This window comes from Capra hircus, assembly GCF_001704415.2.
Source record: "Capra hircus breed San Clemente chromosome X unlocalized genomic scaffold, ASM170441v1, whole genome shotgun sequence".
In the NCBI taxonomy this organism is placed as follows: domain Eukaryota; kingdom Metazoa; phylum Chordata; class Mammalia; order Artiodactyla; family Bovidae; genus Capra; species Capra hircus.
The window spans coordinates 10,167,929-10,187,189 of record NW_017189517.1 but is presented as its reverse complement, the minus strand read 5'-3'; the positions used below and the strand labels follow the sequence as shown (position 1 = coordinate 10,187,189).

Here is a 19,261-nt window from a genome sequence, read left to right as displayed (position 1 = left end):
CATGTCTCTGTTTTTGTTGGATTTTCTGACCCTCTTAGGAACCACTGCTGAATTATGGTGAGACATATTTCTCCAGTGTGTCAATAGATAATGTGTTTCTCTGCTTTAAATTTTAATCAGACAAGAAAGCAACGGGAAAATGTGGGTTGTGTTTTGCTAACACACCATAAATCATGAGGTCAGGATTAAATCACAGTTTACGTTTCTAACAGATTTTCAGGAGAGTCCATCAACAAAGCAAAAACTCAAATTTCATGAAAATTAGTCATTGCTAGGGCAAGACAGGATAGGCAACAATAACTTATAATACTCAGTGTCTTGGGAGTCAACTGAAAGAAGCTGAATTTCCTAAGGAGTTGAATGACTTCCATCTCAGAAACTTGGGTCATAGGATGTGACTGTAATAAGACAATCACAGAGGCAACTGTCAGCTTTGTATCTTCTCAGCAATAATGATATGATCTAGGCCTGGAAAATGCTGCTGTTAATTTACTTAGTTGCAGACTGTGATTTCTGTTTACACATTCATGACCTATCTCATAACCAGAGCAGTGGAGGTTCAGGATAAACTCATTATGCTAACACAAAGGTCTGTGTTCAAAGGAATATCTGCTCTCATAAATTGTTTAATTATACAAAGGGTCAGAACATTCTGCCTTTTCTGGCTGGAGCCAGACTGGAAACAGGGCATCTAGATGAAAACCTATTTTCATTATCTGTCTTGTTGCTCTATATGAAATCTACTAACCTGATAGATAAAGCCACTCATCCGAGGACTTGCAGATAACATTATCAAAACACTTGAAAATAACATGAGGTACCGCTCCTCTTTTTCCTGAAGTGGAGGCAAAAAGATTACATGTAAACAGAAATTGCACATTTTGTTTATTAAGAATTTCTGGAATCGTTTTTGTAAGATAGATCTTATATAAGGCAATGAAACACAAACAGTGATTTTTTTAAAAAAGATACCCAACTTAAAAGTACACAACTCATTTAATTGTACTTTGAAATGTATATAAATCCAGTTTATCTGTCTCCTTCCTATACACAACGTGTGTGCTCAGTCGTTCAGTTGTGCCCAACTCTTTGTGACCCCGTGGACTGTAGCCCACCAGGCTCTTCTGTCCATGGAATTTTCCAGACAAGAATACCAGAATGGGTTGCCATTTCCTTTTCCAGGGGACTTTTCTGACTCAGGAATTGAACCCCCATCTCCTGCACTGGCAGGCGGGTTTTTTACCACTAGTACCACCTGGTAAGTCCATCTATACATAACAGTTAAATACAAATGACCATGCTTGTTTCCCAAGCATGAAGCCTGAAAAGTCACACTGTTAATGCCTTCTTGCCCATGATGCAACCATATAGCACAATATAAGTCTTGAGGTTCTCAAAGTGAAAATGATTTTACTTTGAAAAGTGGCCAAATAAAGGGGTTCAAGTGATAAGAAATTTATTATGCTCTAACACAAGGGTCCTCAACCTCTGCGATCTAATGCCTGATGATCTGAGGTGGAGCTGATGTAATAATAATAGAAATAAAGTACACAATACATGTAATGTGCTTGAATCATCCCCAGACCATCCTGCCACCCCTCTCCCATTCGTAGAGAAATTGTTATCCCCAAAACCCATGTCTGGTGCCTAAAAGGTTGGGGACCACTGCTCTTAACTCATGTGTTAAACTCTTCCTAAAATTACTATTAATCAGTAACTACACAATAATTATTATACCCACATAAAACAAAGAAGGAAATAGTGGTCATATATGGATGTGAGAGTTGGACTGTGAAGAAAGCTGAGTGCCAAAGAATTGATGCTTTTGAACTGTGGCGTTGGAGAAGATTTTTGAGAGTCCCTTGGACTTCAAGGGGATCCAACCAGTCCATTCTAAAGGAGATCAGTCCTGGGTGTTCTTTGGAAGGAATGATGCTAAAGCTGAAACTCCAATATTTTGGCCTCCTCATGCAAAGAGTTGACTCATTGGAGAAGACTCTGATGCTGGGAGGGATTGGGGCAGAAGGAGAAGGGGATGACAGAGGATGAGATGGCTGGATGGCATCACCGACTCGATGGACGTGAGTTTGGGTGAACTCCGGGAGTTGGTGATGGACAGGGAGGCCTGGCATGCTGCAATTCATGGGGTCACAAAGAGTCGGACAGGACTGAGCGACTCAACTGAACTGAAAGGAAATGTTGGACACAAATGCTTCTCTGAACTCCTTGAGCAGATATGCAGTGAGTAAATGCCAAAGATCCTCAAGCCCAGTTCCATCTCCTTCCTCCTGCTTGAGAAGAGCAACGTTTCAAGGCTAATTTTTCTAACAAGTGTTCTGCGTTCTCTCCCATCTTTCTCTTGGTTGGCTTCCTTCTACAGACATCTTATCTCCTGCTCCTGCTTCCAACCACTTCTCTTGTCTAACTCGCTTTTTCTGCTGCCTTTAGCATATGAAATGTCTGTCCATTTCATAGGCTTTCATCTGCCCCCTGTGGCTTTATTTCTTGACGTTTTATTGCCAAATTACTGGCTGCTTTCTTTTTCTCCCCATTGATCCCTCCATAACTGCACCCTTGTCGCTCTCTCAAAGTCATCAATCACTGCCTTTTTGTGACATCTCATGGCTTCTCGGTCTCCATACTCTGAACCCTCTGCAGCCCTCAGCAGTCTGACCAGTTTCAAATGTTCTTTCTGGAATTTCCATGACAACACACTCCCATAATTTCCCTCTATCTTCCACTTTCTTTTTCTGGCACTATTTCTTTCTTGCTTTACCCAAGAGGCTTATCCCAAAGATATGAAAGACTGTTAGAGTCGCTACATTAACTTTCCCCAGGGTATCTGCATTTTACATAAGATTGCTTATTTTTCTTCTAGTGTTTTTTTTTTTTATTGAAGCCTAGTTGAGTTACAATGTTTCAAGTGTATGGCAAAGTGATTCAGATATATATATTTTTTCAGATTCTTTTCCATTATAGGTTACTACAAGCTATTGAGTATAGTTCCCTGCGCTATACAGTAGAATCTCGTTGTTTATCTGCTTTATGTGTTAATCCCAGACTCCTAATTTATTCCTCCCCACTTTCCTCTTTGGTAACCACATTAACCCAAAGTAATGAATCTCTGACACAGACCTGTCAGGGAGTAGAAGAAGATATTTAGGGAAGGAGAAGATGATTGTAGTACCCAATAAATCATGCCAGATGATGTAATCAACCTTCTTCCCCTACCCTGCCCTCTTCCTAAAAGATATAATCCATCTTCAGGCCTTTGTGCTTCTCTCCGGACATTTATTTCCCAAGAAAGCACATCTATCAGCGACCTGTAAGCCTCTGCCTCTAATTCTGACCTCCTACCCACATTTCTATACCTTCTCAACACCTGCCTACAAGTCACCTCCATCTGTATACCGACCACCACGTGAAAGTTACCAGGTCTGAAATGACACCTGTCATCTCTTTTAGCCCATGGCTCCCCACTTCCTATAGGCTTTCCCTTCCAAACAGGTCTCAGACTTGCCCCTTAAGTTTCATTCTCTCCACCATCACCTTCTTGGTGGGGGGGAGATACTTACTTACCACTTTCCAACCCAGCTGGCCTGTCTCCAGCCCCATCCCTTCCAGTTTAGTGGACAGTACGGCTGCCAGATGGCGTCATGAACAGCCCTTTCATTGTGTTTCTCTCCCACTCAGGTCTGGCATGGTTTCATGCTGCCTGTTGCATCCATCTGAACTACCCTTGCCTGACATCTGACATTCTTCACAACCTGCCTCTCAATCAGCTTGCTCTTGCACTCTGCCTGGGAGGTTTCCTCTGCTCCCAATCAAGTGCCCTGAAGAACAAAGGCCGCCAAGTTCCTGCTCTCTCCGGAGACAATAAGGACCTCTCCCTTACAAAAATTTCCCCTCTTCTCTTCATGGCCCCCTCCTCGGGTCCTGTCTCCATATAGTCTTTCCTTGCTCTTTCCCTTCTCTGAACTTCTGTGGAATCTACTGCTGGGATGTCACAATCTGTCATGGACTATTTTGATTCGTTTTCTAGTTGCAGTTTGGGTTTTCATCTGTCTCTAATGAGTACTTTGAAGGCACAGATCAAGATCATGGCTGTTCTTTCCTCCTACCTCCCTCCCACAGCACCAAGCAGAGGCCTGGGCAAAGAAGAGGTCCTCAGTTTCTGATGCGAAAGTTCGAGTGTTTGACCTTGATGGGAGAAAACATAAAGGAAGAAACATATGGAAGAAGAGATGGAAGAAGTGGTATTGAGCTGTGAAACCTCTTACCTCACTTGTTCCACACTGCACCATGACCTGTGACATAAAGATCACATTTCCCAAGGTTTTAATATCCTCCCCTTCCCATGCCTGAATAGGTTCCGAAAGGATCTGCAGCTCCAGCTGTTTTCTCTTTCTGAGATCTTGGCACTGCCCCTACAGAACCAAAGCAGAACATAATGGAATAGGAATCTTCCGAAACAGACCTAAAACAAGACTAAAATAAGATGTGGTTCTTGACTCTCAGATTTCCACTGAGTCCCTGTTCTTCATCGCGAATCCCATCACCAGCTCCATTCTGGACAGGCAGAAAGGTCTACTACCTTAAATCGCTAGCCTTGAGCCCCCAGACATTTTGTAAGAAAGAGCTACTTCTCATTTGGTCAAAACATCAAGATAAACTGGTAGAAGGGGATTGCCTCTCCCTCCCCGCAAGGAGCATGGGAAAATAAGCAGAATTACATCAGACAGGGACAGCACATTCAGATCTGCTGCTTGGTATTCCTGTTGACTCCACCTCCCCTCCATCTTGTCTATCTTTGCATCAATAGCGCTTTGAGTTACAAGGCAATCTTATTTTTCTAACTCAGTTTCCAACCAAATAACATCTTAATTTATAAAATGACTCCAAGAGTTATTGCAAAAGAGAAAATTAAACTCTTTATGCCACAGCGACTCAAACTGATCTTATAATGAAAAATGTGCACTGTGCTACACTTTGTTTTGGGACTAGTAGTAGGTTGCTATAAAAAGGACTAAGTTCATTTTTATCCTTAAAAGGATTAGAAAAAGAGATACAACTGAATCGCACAAATACAAATTGAGAATACAAGCCAAGAAACAATATGTAGGCTATAATTACTAAATATATATATATATATATATACATACACTACTATATTACTATATATATATACCACTGTTTCAGAAAATGCAGTTATCTTAATTTAACAGTATTCAATCCAAATTGAATATGAAAATAAGCATATGATTAGTCATATTCCTGTTTCCAAATGACTGTCATAGCATTTTGGGATGTGTTTTCTATAAAATCTCTGCTGTCCCTTTCAGGTAAATGGAAGCTTGAAGAAATAAACTGATACATTTTTGAAGCACCTGGAATGGGAATAAGGATACTGTAACCATCAAAGCAACTTGTACAACATGTAAAAGGATTAGAATTAATTTGTTTTCAAAAGAGACATGTTATATTCAATCTACACAGGAAAAAAGAAAGGGGACACAAAGAACAATAACAAATGCCACAGGTTTCAGTGGCCTGTTCTATTAGGTTGAACCATGTCAAACTGCCAATATTTGACCATTTTTTGTCTACCACAGCGAATTTAAACTGATACCTTACGCTCTGGTCTTCAACTTGTTGTTTAACTGTGGACACGTCAGGTACAGATCTTTCAACAGCAACAAAAATGAGGTGACGGTGAAAGGTGCATCATAATCTTACAGCAAGAATCAATAACTGAACATTGATCCCATCACTTGGAATACTACGGAAATGTCTAAAATGAAGCTCAACTTAATCAATCACCCCAAATAACGTTTACTTTCCTCCTAAAATGCCACCAAGCGGTTTTACATCAGTGGTTTCGAGAGGACATTAAGCCATCATGCTCGAGATTTAAGATAAAGGTATCTTTGATAGCAATCTGTATACGGCAATTGCATTTTAGCTGGGTTTTTTTTTTCCTTTTAGATTTGATGAAGGATTTCTTTTTCCTATGCAAAGAATAGACTCACACCTTTTGGCATAAGTAAATGAATCCAGTATTGATGCCAATCAGTGAAGGACGAGTTGCACAGACGTAAGGTGAGCAACACAGGGGTAAAGACAAAGAGACAAAAGGAAACCCCCCACCTACACAGCCATGCTTAATGTGGCAGAGACTTCAAATGTGAGTACTTTATACCCTCAGCCTGGCAACCTTTCACAGGTAAGCATGATGTTTGGAAGACAACATTAAATGACACAATCACTGCAATACGGTCACTAGAGCTTACTGTTTCCACTCCAAAGACCTTTGCAAAAGGAAAGAAACATTACACACAAGTCACTGTTTTAGAAACAAAGACTATGAAATAGAGAATAATAATTTTAGAGCATCACCTACCATGAGAGTTTTGAATGCTACGATTGCTTTCAGAATATCCTGGTGATCTGGATGCGTATCCTATCAAAGGAATACATTTTAAAACAGTATTAAAGGAGAACAGATCAGTGGTTGCCAGAGGGTGGGGTGGGAGGAAGGTGTGGCTGCAAAGAGATCAAAAGAGGACATTTTGAGGGATGATGGAACTGTTGTGTATTGCATTAGTGATGGTGGTAACTCAAATCTATACATGGGTTGAAAGTCATAGAATTGTACCTCAAAGAAAAAAATCAGTTTTGCTATATGCTAACTTCAAGATTAAAAAGTAAGACAGCACTTGAGCATTTGGAATCTCAGCACCTTTAATGATTAGGTGATAAAGAAATTAAGACAGTTTGGAATACATTATATATTTGGTAACATATATTTGGTTATTGAGGCAAGAGTTTCCATTTCCCCTTTTGCTATTATACTGTGGATAATAAATAATAATTATTTGGGGTCATCATTAGGTCATGTTGTTAGTAAATGATAAGAGGTAGGGAACTGTAGAAACCGAGTGGTGCTCAGAGAAAAATTAATCCAATCTCATAAGCTAAACCTCCTCCGTTTTCTTTTAGCAGACTAAACCTGGCGGATGGGAAAAAATTCCAAGTTTATACCATGTGCTCCTTCTTCAGCAAGCTTATTTGATCTGCAATTTCAAGGGACTTACAATCCCCAAAAGTGAACAGGTTCAAAAATGGTTCTGAGGGGCTTCCCTGGCGGTCCAGTGGTTAAGACTCTGTGCTTCCAAGGCAGGTAGCAACAGTTTAATCCCTGGTTGAGGAACTAAGATCCCACAAGCTGGGTGGTACAGTCAAAAAATGAATTAACTCCAGAATGAATAAACAGCCATTTTAAAAAAAAATGGCTTTGAGGGGTCCACACTTGCATAACTCTTTATGAAAGAAAGTGGAGCTTCTTGGGGAGGGATCCTGCTAAGCTTTGAATTTCAGCTGGAGTAATGGGAAGATATCTGCTGTGCAACCAGCCTCCAGTGATAAAATACAGAGCTGAGTAGATTACGGGTCTAATCCAAGCCAAGAACAGCACTGCTTATGAAAAGAAAGGTTGTATTCCTTTATAAACTCATCCTCCCCCAAATCAGCTGACCACTGCGAAGTTCGAATGTTACTCTATCATGAGCCGGCAGCCATGCTCAATGATCAGAAGGCTGGATAAAGTGTCTTACCAGATGGTGAATTCATACTTGGGGTATGTATAATCTCATAGTGGGAAATGAAAGGCAGCCAAAGGCAGGGGACCACCAGCACATGGAGAAGGAGTAGAAACAGGCTCCAACACAGAGGATCCAGGCAGGAGGAGCACCTGGGATTTTATCTCCTCCAGTGAAGCGTGTATTAATATTTGCACTTCAGCACTGAGCAATCACGGAACCTGAGGCTGCTCATTTCTGAATTTTTGTGAGAAACCAGGAGGGGCCAACCTCAAACGATTCAGCAAATTGGTTTAGCTTTTGGAAAGCCATCCAGGGCTCAACACCTTGCCGGGCTCTAACTGAAATTTCATTCTGGCTGGCATTACTCACTGGCTCCCCACTGCCTGCAGATTTCTGGCAGGTCAAAGAACCTGAGAATGTGGTTTCGCTCAGAGTACACACTTTCAATCCTTACAAATGCTGACATGACTGGCAGCGTGCAACCTTTTTCTTTAAAGATATTCAAACCCTTTCAAACCTCAAAACCTTTCCCCAGACACAGGAAGAACAAGTAGGGTAAATGCAGCCTCCAGGCCCCCCTCACCCACCCACAACCCCATCCCCCAGGCTCCTGCACACAAGAACCACTCAAGAAGCTACCCCTCTTGACTGGCTTTTAATAAGAGGATTTGGGCTCTTGAGGCAAAAAATTCAAGAGGACTTTGATGGAGATGTCTGGCTGCATAAAGAAAGAAACTGAGAGTGGACCCATTTATTCTTCTTTCAAGAAATACCAGAATCTTCCACTGTAATCTAGCCTCAGAAAGCTGAATGACTGCAGTGACCTAGGGATAAATGCTCCTGTCTATAATAATAATAAAAAAATTTCTGTGCATTTTCTGATGCTGTTTTGCTTTGTTTATCTCCCACAAGAAAGTTGGTTCATATATCAGAGCAATAGAAGATTTCTTGGTGAAAGATCTCTCTGTAGAACCACCATCTGAGTCAACCAGTGAGCAAGACTGAGGCTGGGAGAAGGGAGGGGAGGGAGAATAACCATGAATATTTCATAATAAAGAAGGAGTATCTTTCAGTTTTTAGATGAGTAAATCTGGGGGATCTAATGTACAGCATGGTGACTATAGTTAATAACACTGAATTGTATACTTGAAAGTTGCTAAAAAAAAGACATTAAACGTTCTCACAAAAAAAGTGGATGTGCTAATTAACTTGATTGTATGGTTATCATTTCACAAAGTACATGTATAATGAATAATCACATTATACACCTTTTAAAAGTCACGTTATACAATCTAAATGTATACAATTTTTATCGGTCAGTCATACCTCAAAAACAAAGCTAGAAAAAATTTAAAAAAATAAGTCCAAAAATTTAAAAATCTTCAGAGGGAAAAAAAAAAAAAAAGTCCCCTTTTTATCTTGCTGCATAAAGAGGAAAACTAAAAGCCCGGGAAGAGGAAAGACTGGATCAAGTAAATTTTGAAACCAAGATTTTTCCTGAACTCCTCACCAAGGCTAGTTTGGAGGCGGACTGGCTGCTGCCTCCATAGCAGAGGCCCATACTTTGTATGAGAGCTTAAAACAGTTCACCTTCCCTTACCTCCATATGCCGTTCCAACTCTTGCAAGAGTGTAACGTACTTTTCCAGTCGCATGAAAGGTTTGCTGAGGCTTGTTGTTAAAATGAGGATGCCTGGACTGGACGCACCTTGATTTTCCATAAATCGTTCCAGCTCATCACTGGCAAAAGGACGAATATAGTTTTGTTATTGCTTAATATTCCATGTAAAGAGCTATGGACTGAACATGATTTTCCTGTATTTCACAGCATATAAAACCAAATAAATTTTGTGTTACCAGCCCAAATGCTGTCCAACGCATTTCAACTCAATTCCATCAGCATGGCACACAACACTGGGTATAGTGGTGAGCCAGGCACCCATGACCCCTGGCTTCGTTTCCTCATCCAACAATTATTTATTGACCATCTACTAAGTGACAAGCTCTGTGTTCTGTTGGGAATACAGCTGTGAAGAAAACAAAAATCTCTGCCCTTAAGGAAGCCTACACCCAGAGTCATGGGGTGTACAATCTATCAGATGATTTCAATGTCAGGTTCAGAAAGTCTTTTCTGAGTCACTGCAAACATTTAGTTACTGGCTGGTGAGATGCCAAAGAGAATAACTCACCAAGTGCTTTCCATCACCAGAACATCACTTGCAATGTTCCAGAATCAAGTCCTAAATTCAGACAACAGCATGTCTCCACGACTAATCACAAAGTCACTTAGCCTAGGATCTGAAAACATGCAGCAGGTTACCCAAATAACTCGGCCAAAAATAAAATAAAGGACTGTAGGGAATTCCCTGGCAGTCCAGTGGTTAAGACTCCGAGCTTCCCTGGCAGGGGGTATGGGTTCCATCCATGGTTGGGGAACTAAGATCCCACATGTCAAGTGGTGGGGCCAAAAAAAAAAAAAAAACCCTCTTAGGAACCATGTCCTGCCAACGTGTAACCTTGGGTTTTCCCTGCCCTTCAGCACATTCTGGATTTTCTCCTTTCCTCCATCAGGATTCTGAGTCCTAGGGCTGCAAGATCATTATAGTTTACATTTCTGCAAAATAGAAATAAAGAAGGAAATCTGCTTTATCACTTGACCCCTCTCCTTCCTTGCTCGCCCATGCATATCCAATCCATCACAAGCCTTCTTGTATCTGTTCACTCCTTTCCATTCCCGCTGCCACTGACCTGGTTCAGGCCTTCATCTCATTCAGTCTAGTTCACTTCAATAGTTCAGTGGATCCCCTGGCTTCCAGGCTTTCTGGCTTCTGAAACCTCCTGCAGACCACTATTTTACTCCTGCTGCTTTCCTACTTAAAAACCTCCAATTGCCTATGAGATCAATTCTTAACTTTTTAGACTCCCACTGACCCCACCAATCTTCTCATCACTCTCCAAAAGGAACCCTGTACTACCAAATGACCTATTTATTCGCCCTAGAATACATCTTACACAGCACTTTCTGACTATGGCATGTTGGAATAAGTTGTATTGTGTTCAAAGAAACTCACTATCAGTGATAACATGCTAGGGGGTGGGGTGGGTTGCAGGTTAACCCTACTATAAACACTCTCCCTCTCCCTGGGCTTTTGCGAGCAGGAGAGAAAAGAATGGAGTTTCAGTTGTTAAACAGAAACCTTGGATCACACAGAATTAAAGGAATTGTCAGAGAAAAAACAACTGGGAACTGCTACCTCCACGGCAGCTAGAGCTCATCTGAGTGCTCACACCTAACCATCAGTGCTGCCTGTTTTATTAGTTTCTGCAGTCTTGGTCCAGAAGCAGCCAAGGAGATCAAAGTGCCCTGGACTTGAAATCATAAAACAAATTTGGTGACCCTGGATCAGTTACCAACCTCAGCTGACTCATCTGTAAAACAGGGATAAAACCTACTTCCTACTAAAATCGTGAGGCCTAAATATTGAGGTTTATAAGGCTATTGCTTCATGCTAAGTCTTTGCATGCATTTGTTCATGTTTAATATTAACTACAACATTTTCAAACAGGTGTTATCTTCATTTTACAGATGAGAAACATAAGACTCAGGAAGGGTGAGTGAAAGCAAGTAAATAGCTAAGTTGGGGTTCATACCCAAGTCTGTTGGAAATCAGTACCATCTGATGCTTGATGTGGAACACAGCAATGGCATGGGCCACCTCTGAGGTCTAAATCATGAATAAAAGGAGGGGGGGGGGGCTGAGCTGACTTGAATAACACAGGGAGAACTTCTGTAAGAAATAGTCCTTCAGACCTAGAAATTATAATACTAAGTGAAGTAAATTGGATAGAGAAAGACAAATATCATATGATATCACATACATGTGGAATCTAAAATATGATACAAATGACCTTGTTTACAAAACAGACTCACATAGAAAATAAATAAACTTATGGTTAAGCCATGAAATTAAAAGACGCTTACTTCTTGGGAGGAAAGTTATGACCAACCTAGACAGCATACTGGAAAGCAGAGACATTACTTTGCCAACAGAGGTCCGTCTAGTCAAGGCTATGGTTTTTCCAGTGGTCATGTATGGGTGTGAGCTGGACTATAAAGAAAACTGAGCACCGAAGAATTGATGCTTTTGAACTATGGTGTTGGAGAAGACTCTTGAGAGTCCCTTGGACTGCAAGGAGATCCAATCAGTTCATCCTAAAGGAGATCAGTCCTGGGTGTTCTTTGGAAGGAATGATGCTAAAGCTGAAACTCCAGTACTTTGGGCACCTCATGCAAAGAGTTGACTCATTGGAAAAGACTCTGATGCTGGGAGGGATTGGGGGCAGTAGGAGAAGTGGATGACAGAGGATGAGATGGCTGGCGGCATCACTGACTCAATGAACTTGGGTTTGAGTGAACTCTGGGAGTTGGTGATGGACAGGGAGCCCTGGCGTGCTGCGATTCATGGGGTCGCAAAGAGTCGGACACGACTGAGTGACTGAACTGAACTGAACTGATGGTTACTAAAGGGGTAACAGGATGGGGGAAGGATAAATTAGGAGTTTGGATTAGCAGATACAAACTACTATATATAAAGCAGATGAACAACAAGGTCCTACTATACAACACTATATTCAATATCCTGTGATAAACCTCAATGGGAAAGAATATGAAAAAGAATATGTTTCTATATGTATAACTGAATCACTTTGCTGTACACTTGAAACTAACACAACATTGTAAATCAACTATATTTCAATAAAATTTTTTTAAAAATAGTGCTTAATGCAAGTCACTAGGGAAACACCTAGGTTAGCCTGCCTCTGGGTCAGATTGGCTTAAAATTAGAAAAAAATCTTAACATATAAAATATAATTAGGAAAATAACTCGAAGTGGGAGAGTGCGTTTGAGTAGAAATGTAATTTTGAGAAAATCGCGTTCCTAACTTCTTTTCAATTTGGTAAACAAGTCTTATTTTTCCTTTCCATGACTAAATAACTACCGCATACTCAATGTTCTACTCAAATTGATACAAGAGTTACAACAATTAAAAGCAAATGTCAATGTGTATTTTACTACTTTCCATGCAGCATTCTAACTTCTAGGCTTGTCAAATATTACAAAAGAATTTCTTTAATTTTTCCAAAATAACATGAGATCGCTATCTCAGAATAAAACACTGGTTATTGGGGGAAAAATAACATTTGACTATTGCAACAAAAGAACAAAATTATCTTAAAGCCACTGCCCATTATGATAAATAGATCCTCAAAGACACATTTTACATAGCCAAATAAATTTAATGCACAAATTAATATCATTATACACAAATATAATATGCAAATATATATCACTTTACCAAAACACAATCTGTCTTTCAAATACAGCTTTTAACTTTTATGTAGCCTATTTGAAATGTCTTTTGAGTTTAACATGTTCTGTATTTGTGATGTGATACAACAGAAGCAGTTTTCAATGTGTGAATGTTGTTTGCAACTCAATATAACCTTATCTCACAGAATGCACACGGTGGATGGGGCTTTGGCACATTCTGGGTTGGGCTGGAAAACTCAAGAAAATTATTGTACATTATAATAACAGTACAGGGCTTAACTATCTCATCTAACAGTGTTTCTGTAGAATCTCTGCATAGATTTCTACTTCTAATGATGATAACTCCATCTAAAGCAGCTAGAAAAGGGTCAGGTTTTTCCCCCTTTTCGCTTCACTCTCTCGCACCAGCCTTTCTTGGGAATTGCTGTAGTTGGGAAAGTGGTGATGAGACATGAGGAGCTGGGAGGCTGGGTCTGGCCAGTGGAAAGTCCCAGGGATGCCACTCCCACTGTGTTGGGTGGATCTCACTTAGCCCTTTTTTCACTGATCCAGTCCCAGAACCTAGGCTGCCTGCTTCTTTTCTGTCCCCACCACTTTTTGTTTGTGATTAGTCTCACTTGCTCCCTTCCCTGGTTCCTCAAAGACAGAACAGAATCTAGTCTCAGAATTTTCCCTATGTTTTATGTCCCAGAAGCAAGTACACAGCTCTGAGTTTTTCTCAAAGTCTTCACTGCTGACAATAATGGTAAACAAGAGAGTGAATAAAACTAACAAGAGGAAAAGGACACGTGGTGCTTGTGGTAGCTGCCGCAGTAGAGCCGGAAGTGAGGTCCAGATCTGCTTCCATGCTCTCTCTTCTCTCCCTACTCTGTCGTTTCACACCGGGTAGCTCTCCCTCGTGAAAAAGAATGGATGCCACACTGAAGCATGGGAGAGAAGCGGGTATTTTTGTAAGGGTGAAGTTACTCCCAGAAAGAAACAAGAGCTACAATAGGAAGCCAGAAGGGGAGAGAGAGGGGAAATCCCAAAAGACCTCACCCAGGGCAGAGCAAAAGACCGGGGCAGTCATTCAAATATATGTAAATATGGGGAACATATCAAGGTTGGGGTCTGCTTTATATCTCGAAATCCAGAAAATGGCTTACTGTACTTTTCACAAGGTACCAACACACGATCATATCATTTTAAGGCTGTGTGGTCTCAGTGCCAATCGTCATAAACATTTCTAGTATGCTACTGCCACCTGCCGGCAGAAAGAAAGATGTTCACCTGACTGGCTTGCTCTGACTCGGTGATTAGTGAGTGAAAGTGAAAGTCGCTCAGTTGTGACTCTTTGCGACCTAATGGACTACATAGTCCATGGAATTCTCCAGGCCAGAATACTGGAGTGGGTAGCCTTTTCCTTCAGGGCATCTTCCCAACCCAGGGATCTAACTCAGGTCTCCACGGATTCTTTACTAGCTAAACCACAAGGGAAGCCCCTGTGATTGTCCAGCTGCTAAATATCTACAGCTTTAGCCGAAATAAAACAATGTCCCTATTTCAGCTGAAACCTTCATGTAAAACAGGATTTTAATCTGAATTTTCATTCAACTATGCTTTGCCTCTAGTATGTCAGCATAAATTACCACAGGATGCCTAAAAAAATAGCTGAGATTATACTAGAAACACCATTGAGGATAACCCCAAGTATTTTAATTTTCATTCCTTACATGTAAATAAGTTACTAAAATAAAAATTCAGTTCTATGGGACTCCAGTAAGTCTTCCATCAATTCAAGGGATATTATAAAATTCTCAAAAAAATCACTGAACTCAAGTTGCTCAGTCGTGTCCGACTCTTCGTGATCCCATGGACTGTAGCCTAGCAGGCTCCTCAGCCCATGGAATTTTCCAGACAAGAGTACTGGAGTGGGCTGCCATTTCCTTAACCACATGTAAAATAGATAAACAAGGAGCTATGATATAGCACAGGGAACTATATTCAATATCTTGTAATAACCTATAATGAAAAAGAGTAAAAAGAACTATATATATATATATATATATATATATATATATATATATATATATATATATGGCTTCCCAGGTGCCCCAAGTGGTTAAGAACCTGTCTCCCAATGCAGGAGACGTAAGAGACTGCGGGTTCGATCACTTGGTCAGGAAGATCCCCTGGAGGAGGGCATAGCAACCCACTTCAATATTGTTGCGTGGAGAATCCCATGGACAAAAGAGCCTGGCAGGCTACAGTCCATAGGGTTGCACAGAATTGGACATGACTGAGGTGACTTAGCACACATGCACACGTGTGCGCGCGCACACACACACACACACACACACATATATGCTGAATCACTTTGCTGTAAACGTGGAATATTGTAAATAACTATAGTTCAATGGAAAAAATCATTAACCAAAATCAAGCCAATAAGATACAGTAATCTTCCTCCCAAAGTTGAGAATCTTTATATTAACTGTGGAACAAATTTTAAATCATAACGTTTGAAGGAGTCTCTACTGTTATTTATATTTCAAACTCCTAACATGGATAAATACAGACTCAGAAGCATTTTAGCACACAGAAATACAACAGAAAATTCTTCAGTTGTGAACTTTCAAAGATGCGAATGTGGAGCTTACTAATGAAGACCTGTTGGAAATGGGGGCCAAGAGAAAGGATGAAGGGAGACAAGAGGAAGCAGAAATAACTGCAGAACTGAATAATTTCACGACGCAGGAAAAGGCAAGGGGATTTTCTTTATTTGAGGAGGCTCTGTTAGTCACAGGACCCACACGCAGAACAGTACACAAAGGTTGCAGCAGCCGTTCAGACTGCAATCCAGTGCTACCGCGGCATCTCTGATGAGAGGGAAAAAGAGCTGCTAGCCAGACATCACTGGATTGTTTTTTCAAGAGGGTAGATAGAGTTGAATCCATCAAGGAACCAGAACCTGTGCCATCAACATCAGGCATGAGTGAAACTGCAGCTTGCCCTCCGTCTCCTATTGCTCTACCATCTCCTGCCTCCTCTTCGCCCTTCAGTCAGTAACTCATCTTGCCTGTTCACTCGATGCCAGCTCCTGTATACCAGCTGTCGTACTGTACTATTGTGCTTTTCAGAGTACTGTACTACAAGACTTAAAATGTTTTTATTTTTTGTTTGTATTTTATGTATTATTTGTGTGAAATGTATTATAAACCTACTACAGTACAGTACTATATAGCTGATTGTGTTAGTTGGGTACCTAGGCTAACTTTGTTGGATTTATGAACAAATTGGACTTACAAATGTATTCTCAGAATGGAAGTTGTTTGTATGTAGGGGACTTACTGTATCATATAATATTGCTTATATGTTAAATCTAGAAAAATGATACAGATGAACTTATTTGTAAAGCAGAACTAGAGACAGATAAAGAGAACAAACAAATGGGCACCAACAGGGGAGTGATGGGTGGGATGAACTGGGAGGCTGGCATTGACACATATGCACTACTGATACCATGCATAAAATAGATAACTAATGAGAACCTACTATATAGCACAGGGAACTCTATTCAGTACTCTGCAATGGCCTCTATGGGAAGGAAATCCAAAAAATAGGGGATATATATTTACATGTACTTGATTCACTTTGTTGTACAGCAGAAACTAACACAACATTGTAAAATAACTATACTCCAATAAAAACAATAATAAATACATATAAATAATTTTTTAAAGACAGAAAATTCTCTAAACACTACAAAAATCTGCCATCTGAGGTACACCATTTCTTTCTGGTATTTATTCAGGATTGCTATTCTTGGCTCAGAAAAGAGAATATGTACTCATATAAATGGCAACCTAACATGATGGGGATAAGTATTAAGAAATTCACCCTATCTACACAGGATGTTTAAGTATCCATCACAGGAAAAATGCCTCTGAACCATTTTGTCTTTATTGAAGATAAGTAGTAAAGTATGAAAACATTCCTGGGAATAATGAAAACAAATTCAAGACTGGCGTTCCCTTGGGGGAGGGAGCAAAGGAGGAGCAGGAAATATTGGAAAGTGTGCACAGGGCTCCAACTGCCGCTATAATTTGTTTCTCAAGCTGAATGGTGGGAATGTCGGTGTACTTTATCTTCTCTCTGCTCTTTGTGTGCTTGAAATATTGCATGATTTTTTTTTCTAAAAAACAACAAGTAGCTGGTAGAAGATGAATAAAGTACAAATGAGGAGTGACAGCAGCTACCTTGCCGGGTACTTTATGCACACTGTTTCATTGACTTCTCACACCAACCTGGCAAGGTAGGTGGTTTAATTTTCACTTTACAAGTGAGAAAACTAAGGTTTAAAAGTGAAGTGAATCCTGTTTACAGTAGCTAGAACATGGAAGCAACCTAGATGTCCACTGGCAGACAAATGGATAAGAAAGCTGTGGTACATATACACAATGGAATATTACTCAGCTATTAAAAAGAATGCATTTGAGTCAGTTCTAAAGAGCTGGATGAAACTGGAGCCTATTATACAGAGTGAAGTAGGTCAGAAAGAAAAACACCAATACAGTATATTAATGCATATATGTGGAATTTAGAAAGATGGTAACGATGACTCTATATGTGGACAACAAGAGACACTGATATAAAGAACAGACTTTCGACTCTGTGGGAAAAGGCAAGGGTGAGATGATTTGAGAGAATAGCATTGAAACTTTTATGTGAAACATATGTGAAATAGATGACCAGTCCAAGTTCGATGCGTGAAACAGGGTACTCAAAGCCAGTGCGCTGGGACAACCCAGAAGGATGGGATGGGGAGGGAGGTGGGAGTGGGGGTTCAGGTCGCGGGGACACATGTACACCCATGGCTGATTCATGTCAATGTATGGCAAAAATCACCACAATATTGGGTGCAATTAGCCTCCAATTAAAATTAATTCATTAAATTTTTAAAAAGTGAAGTGAATCACCCTGGATAACACAGCTTCTAAGTGGCAGAACTGTAAACTAAGACAATATAAAAGTGGGAAAAAGTTTAGGGTCTAACAGCAAGGACCTAACAGAAGCAGAAGAAAATAAGAAAAGGTAGAAGGAATATACAGAAGAACTATACAAAAAAGGTCTTAATGACCCAGATAACCATGATGGTGTGGTCACTCCTAGAGCCAGACATCCTGGAGTATGGAGTCAAGTGGGCCTTAGGAAGCATCACTACAAAGCTACTGGAAGTGATGGGATTCCAGTTGAGCTATTTAAAATCCTATAAGATGATGCTGTTAAAGTGCTGCACTCAATATGTCAGCAAATTTGGAAAACTCAGTGGTGGCTGCTGCTGCTGTTGCTGCTGCTGCTGCTGCTAAGTAGCTTCAGAGACTGGAAAAGGTCAGTTTTCATTCCAATCCTAAAGAAAGGCAATGCCAGAGAATGTTCAAACTATCATACAGTTGAGTTCATTTCACATGCTAGCAAGGTTATACTCAAAATCCTTCAAGCCAGGCTTCAGGAGCATGTGAACCAAGAACTTCCAGATGTACAAGCTGGGTTTTGAAGAGGCAGAGGAACCAGAGAGCAAATTGCCAGCATTCGCTGGAACATGGAGAAAGTAAGGGAATTCCAGAAAAACATCTACTTCTGCTTCACTGACTATGCTAAAGCCTTTGACTCTGTGGATCACAACAAACTGTGCAAAATTCTTAAAGAGATGGGAGTACTAGCCACCTTACCTGTCTCCTCAGAAGTTCGTATGCAGTACGAGAGGCAACAGTTAGAAATGGACATGGAACAACTGACTGGTTCAAAACTGCAAAAGGAGTACAACAAGCCTGTATATTGTCATCCTGCTTATTTAACTTACATGCAGAATACATCATGTGAAATGCTGGGCTGAATGAATCAGAAGCTGGAATCAAGATTGCTGGGAGAAATATCAGCAACCTCAGATATGCAGATGATACCACTCTAATGGCAGATTTTATTTTCTTGGGCTCCAAAATCACTGCGGACGGTAACTGCAGTCATGCAATTAAGACACTTGGTCCTTGGAAGAAAAGCTATGACAAACCTAGACAGTATATTAAAAAGCAGAGATATCACTTTGCCTACAAAGATATATATATATAGTCAAAGCTATAGTTTTTCCAGTAGTCATGTATGGATGTGAGAGTTGGACCATAAAGAAAGCTGAGTGGTGAAGAATTGATGCTTTTGAACTGTGGTGCTGGAGAAGACTTGAGAGTCCCTTGGACTGCAAGGAGATCCAACCAGTCAATTCTAAAGGAAATAAATTCTGAATATTCATTGGAAGGACTGATGCTGAAGCTGAAGCTCCAATACTTTGGCC

The 19,261-nt window shown here is 40.4% G+C and overlaps 1 protein-coding gene across 5 annotated transcripts in view; it reads right to left on the bottom strand.

Moving 5' to 3' along the window:
* Nucleotides 1–19,261, bottom strand: part of ARHGEF6 (Rac/Cdc42 guanine nucleotide exchange factor 6) — a 116,245-nt gene that overhangs the window by 14,994 nt on the left and 81,990 nt on the right. For all 5 annotated transcript variants that reach the window (XM_013976296.2, XM_013976297.2, XM_005700425.3 and 2 more), the window contains 4 exons: nt 9,202–9,340; nt 6,401–6,460; nt 4,281–4,427; nt 749–835 (listed from right to left, as the gene is read on the bottom strand). In XM_013976296.2, coding sequence (XP_013831750.1) covers nt 749–835; nt 4,281–4,427; nt 6,401–6,460; nt 9,202–9,340 — 433 coding nt within the window. The remainder of the gene's footprint in view (nt 1–748; nt 836–4,280; nt 4,428–6,400; nt 6,461–9,201; nt 9,341–19,261) is intronic.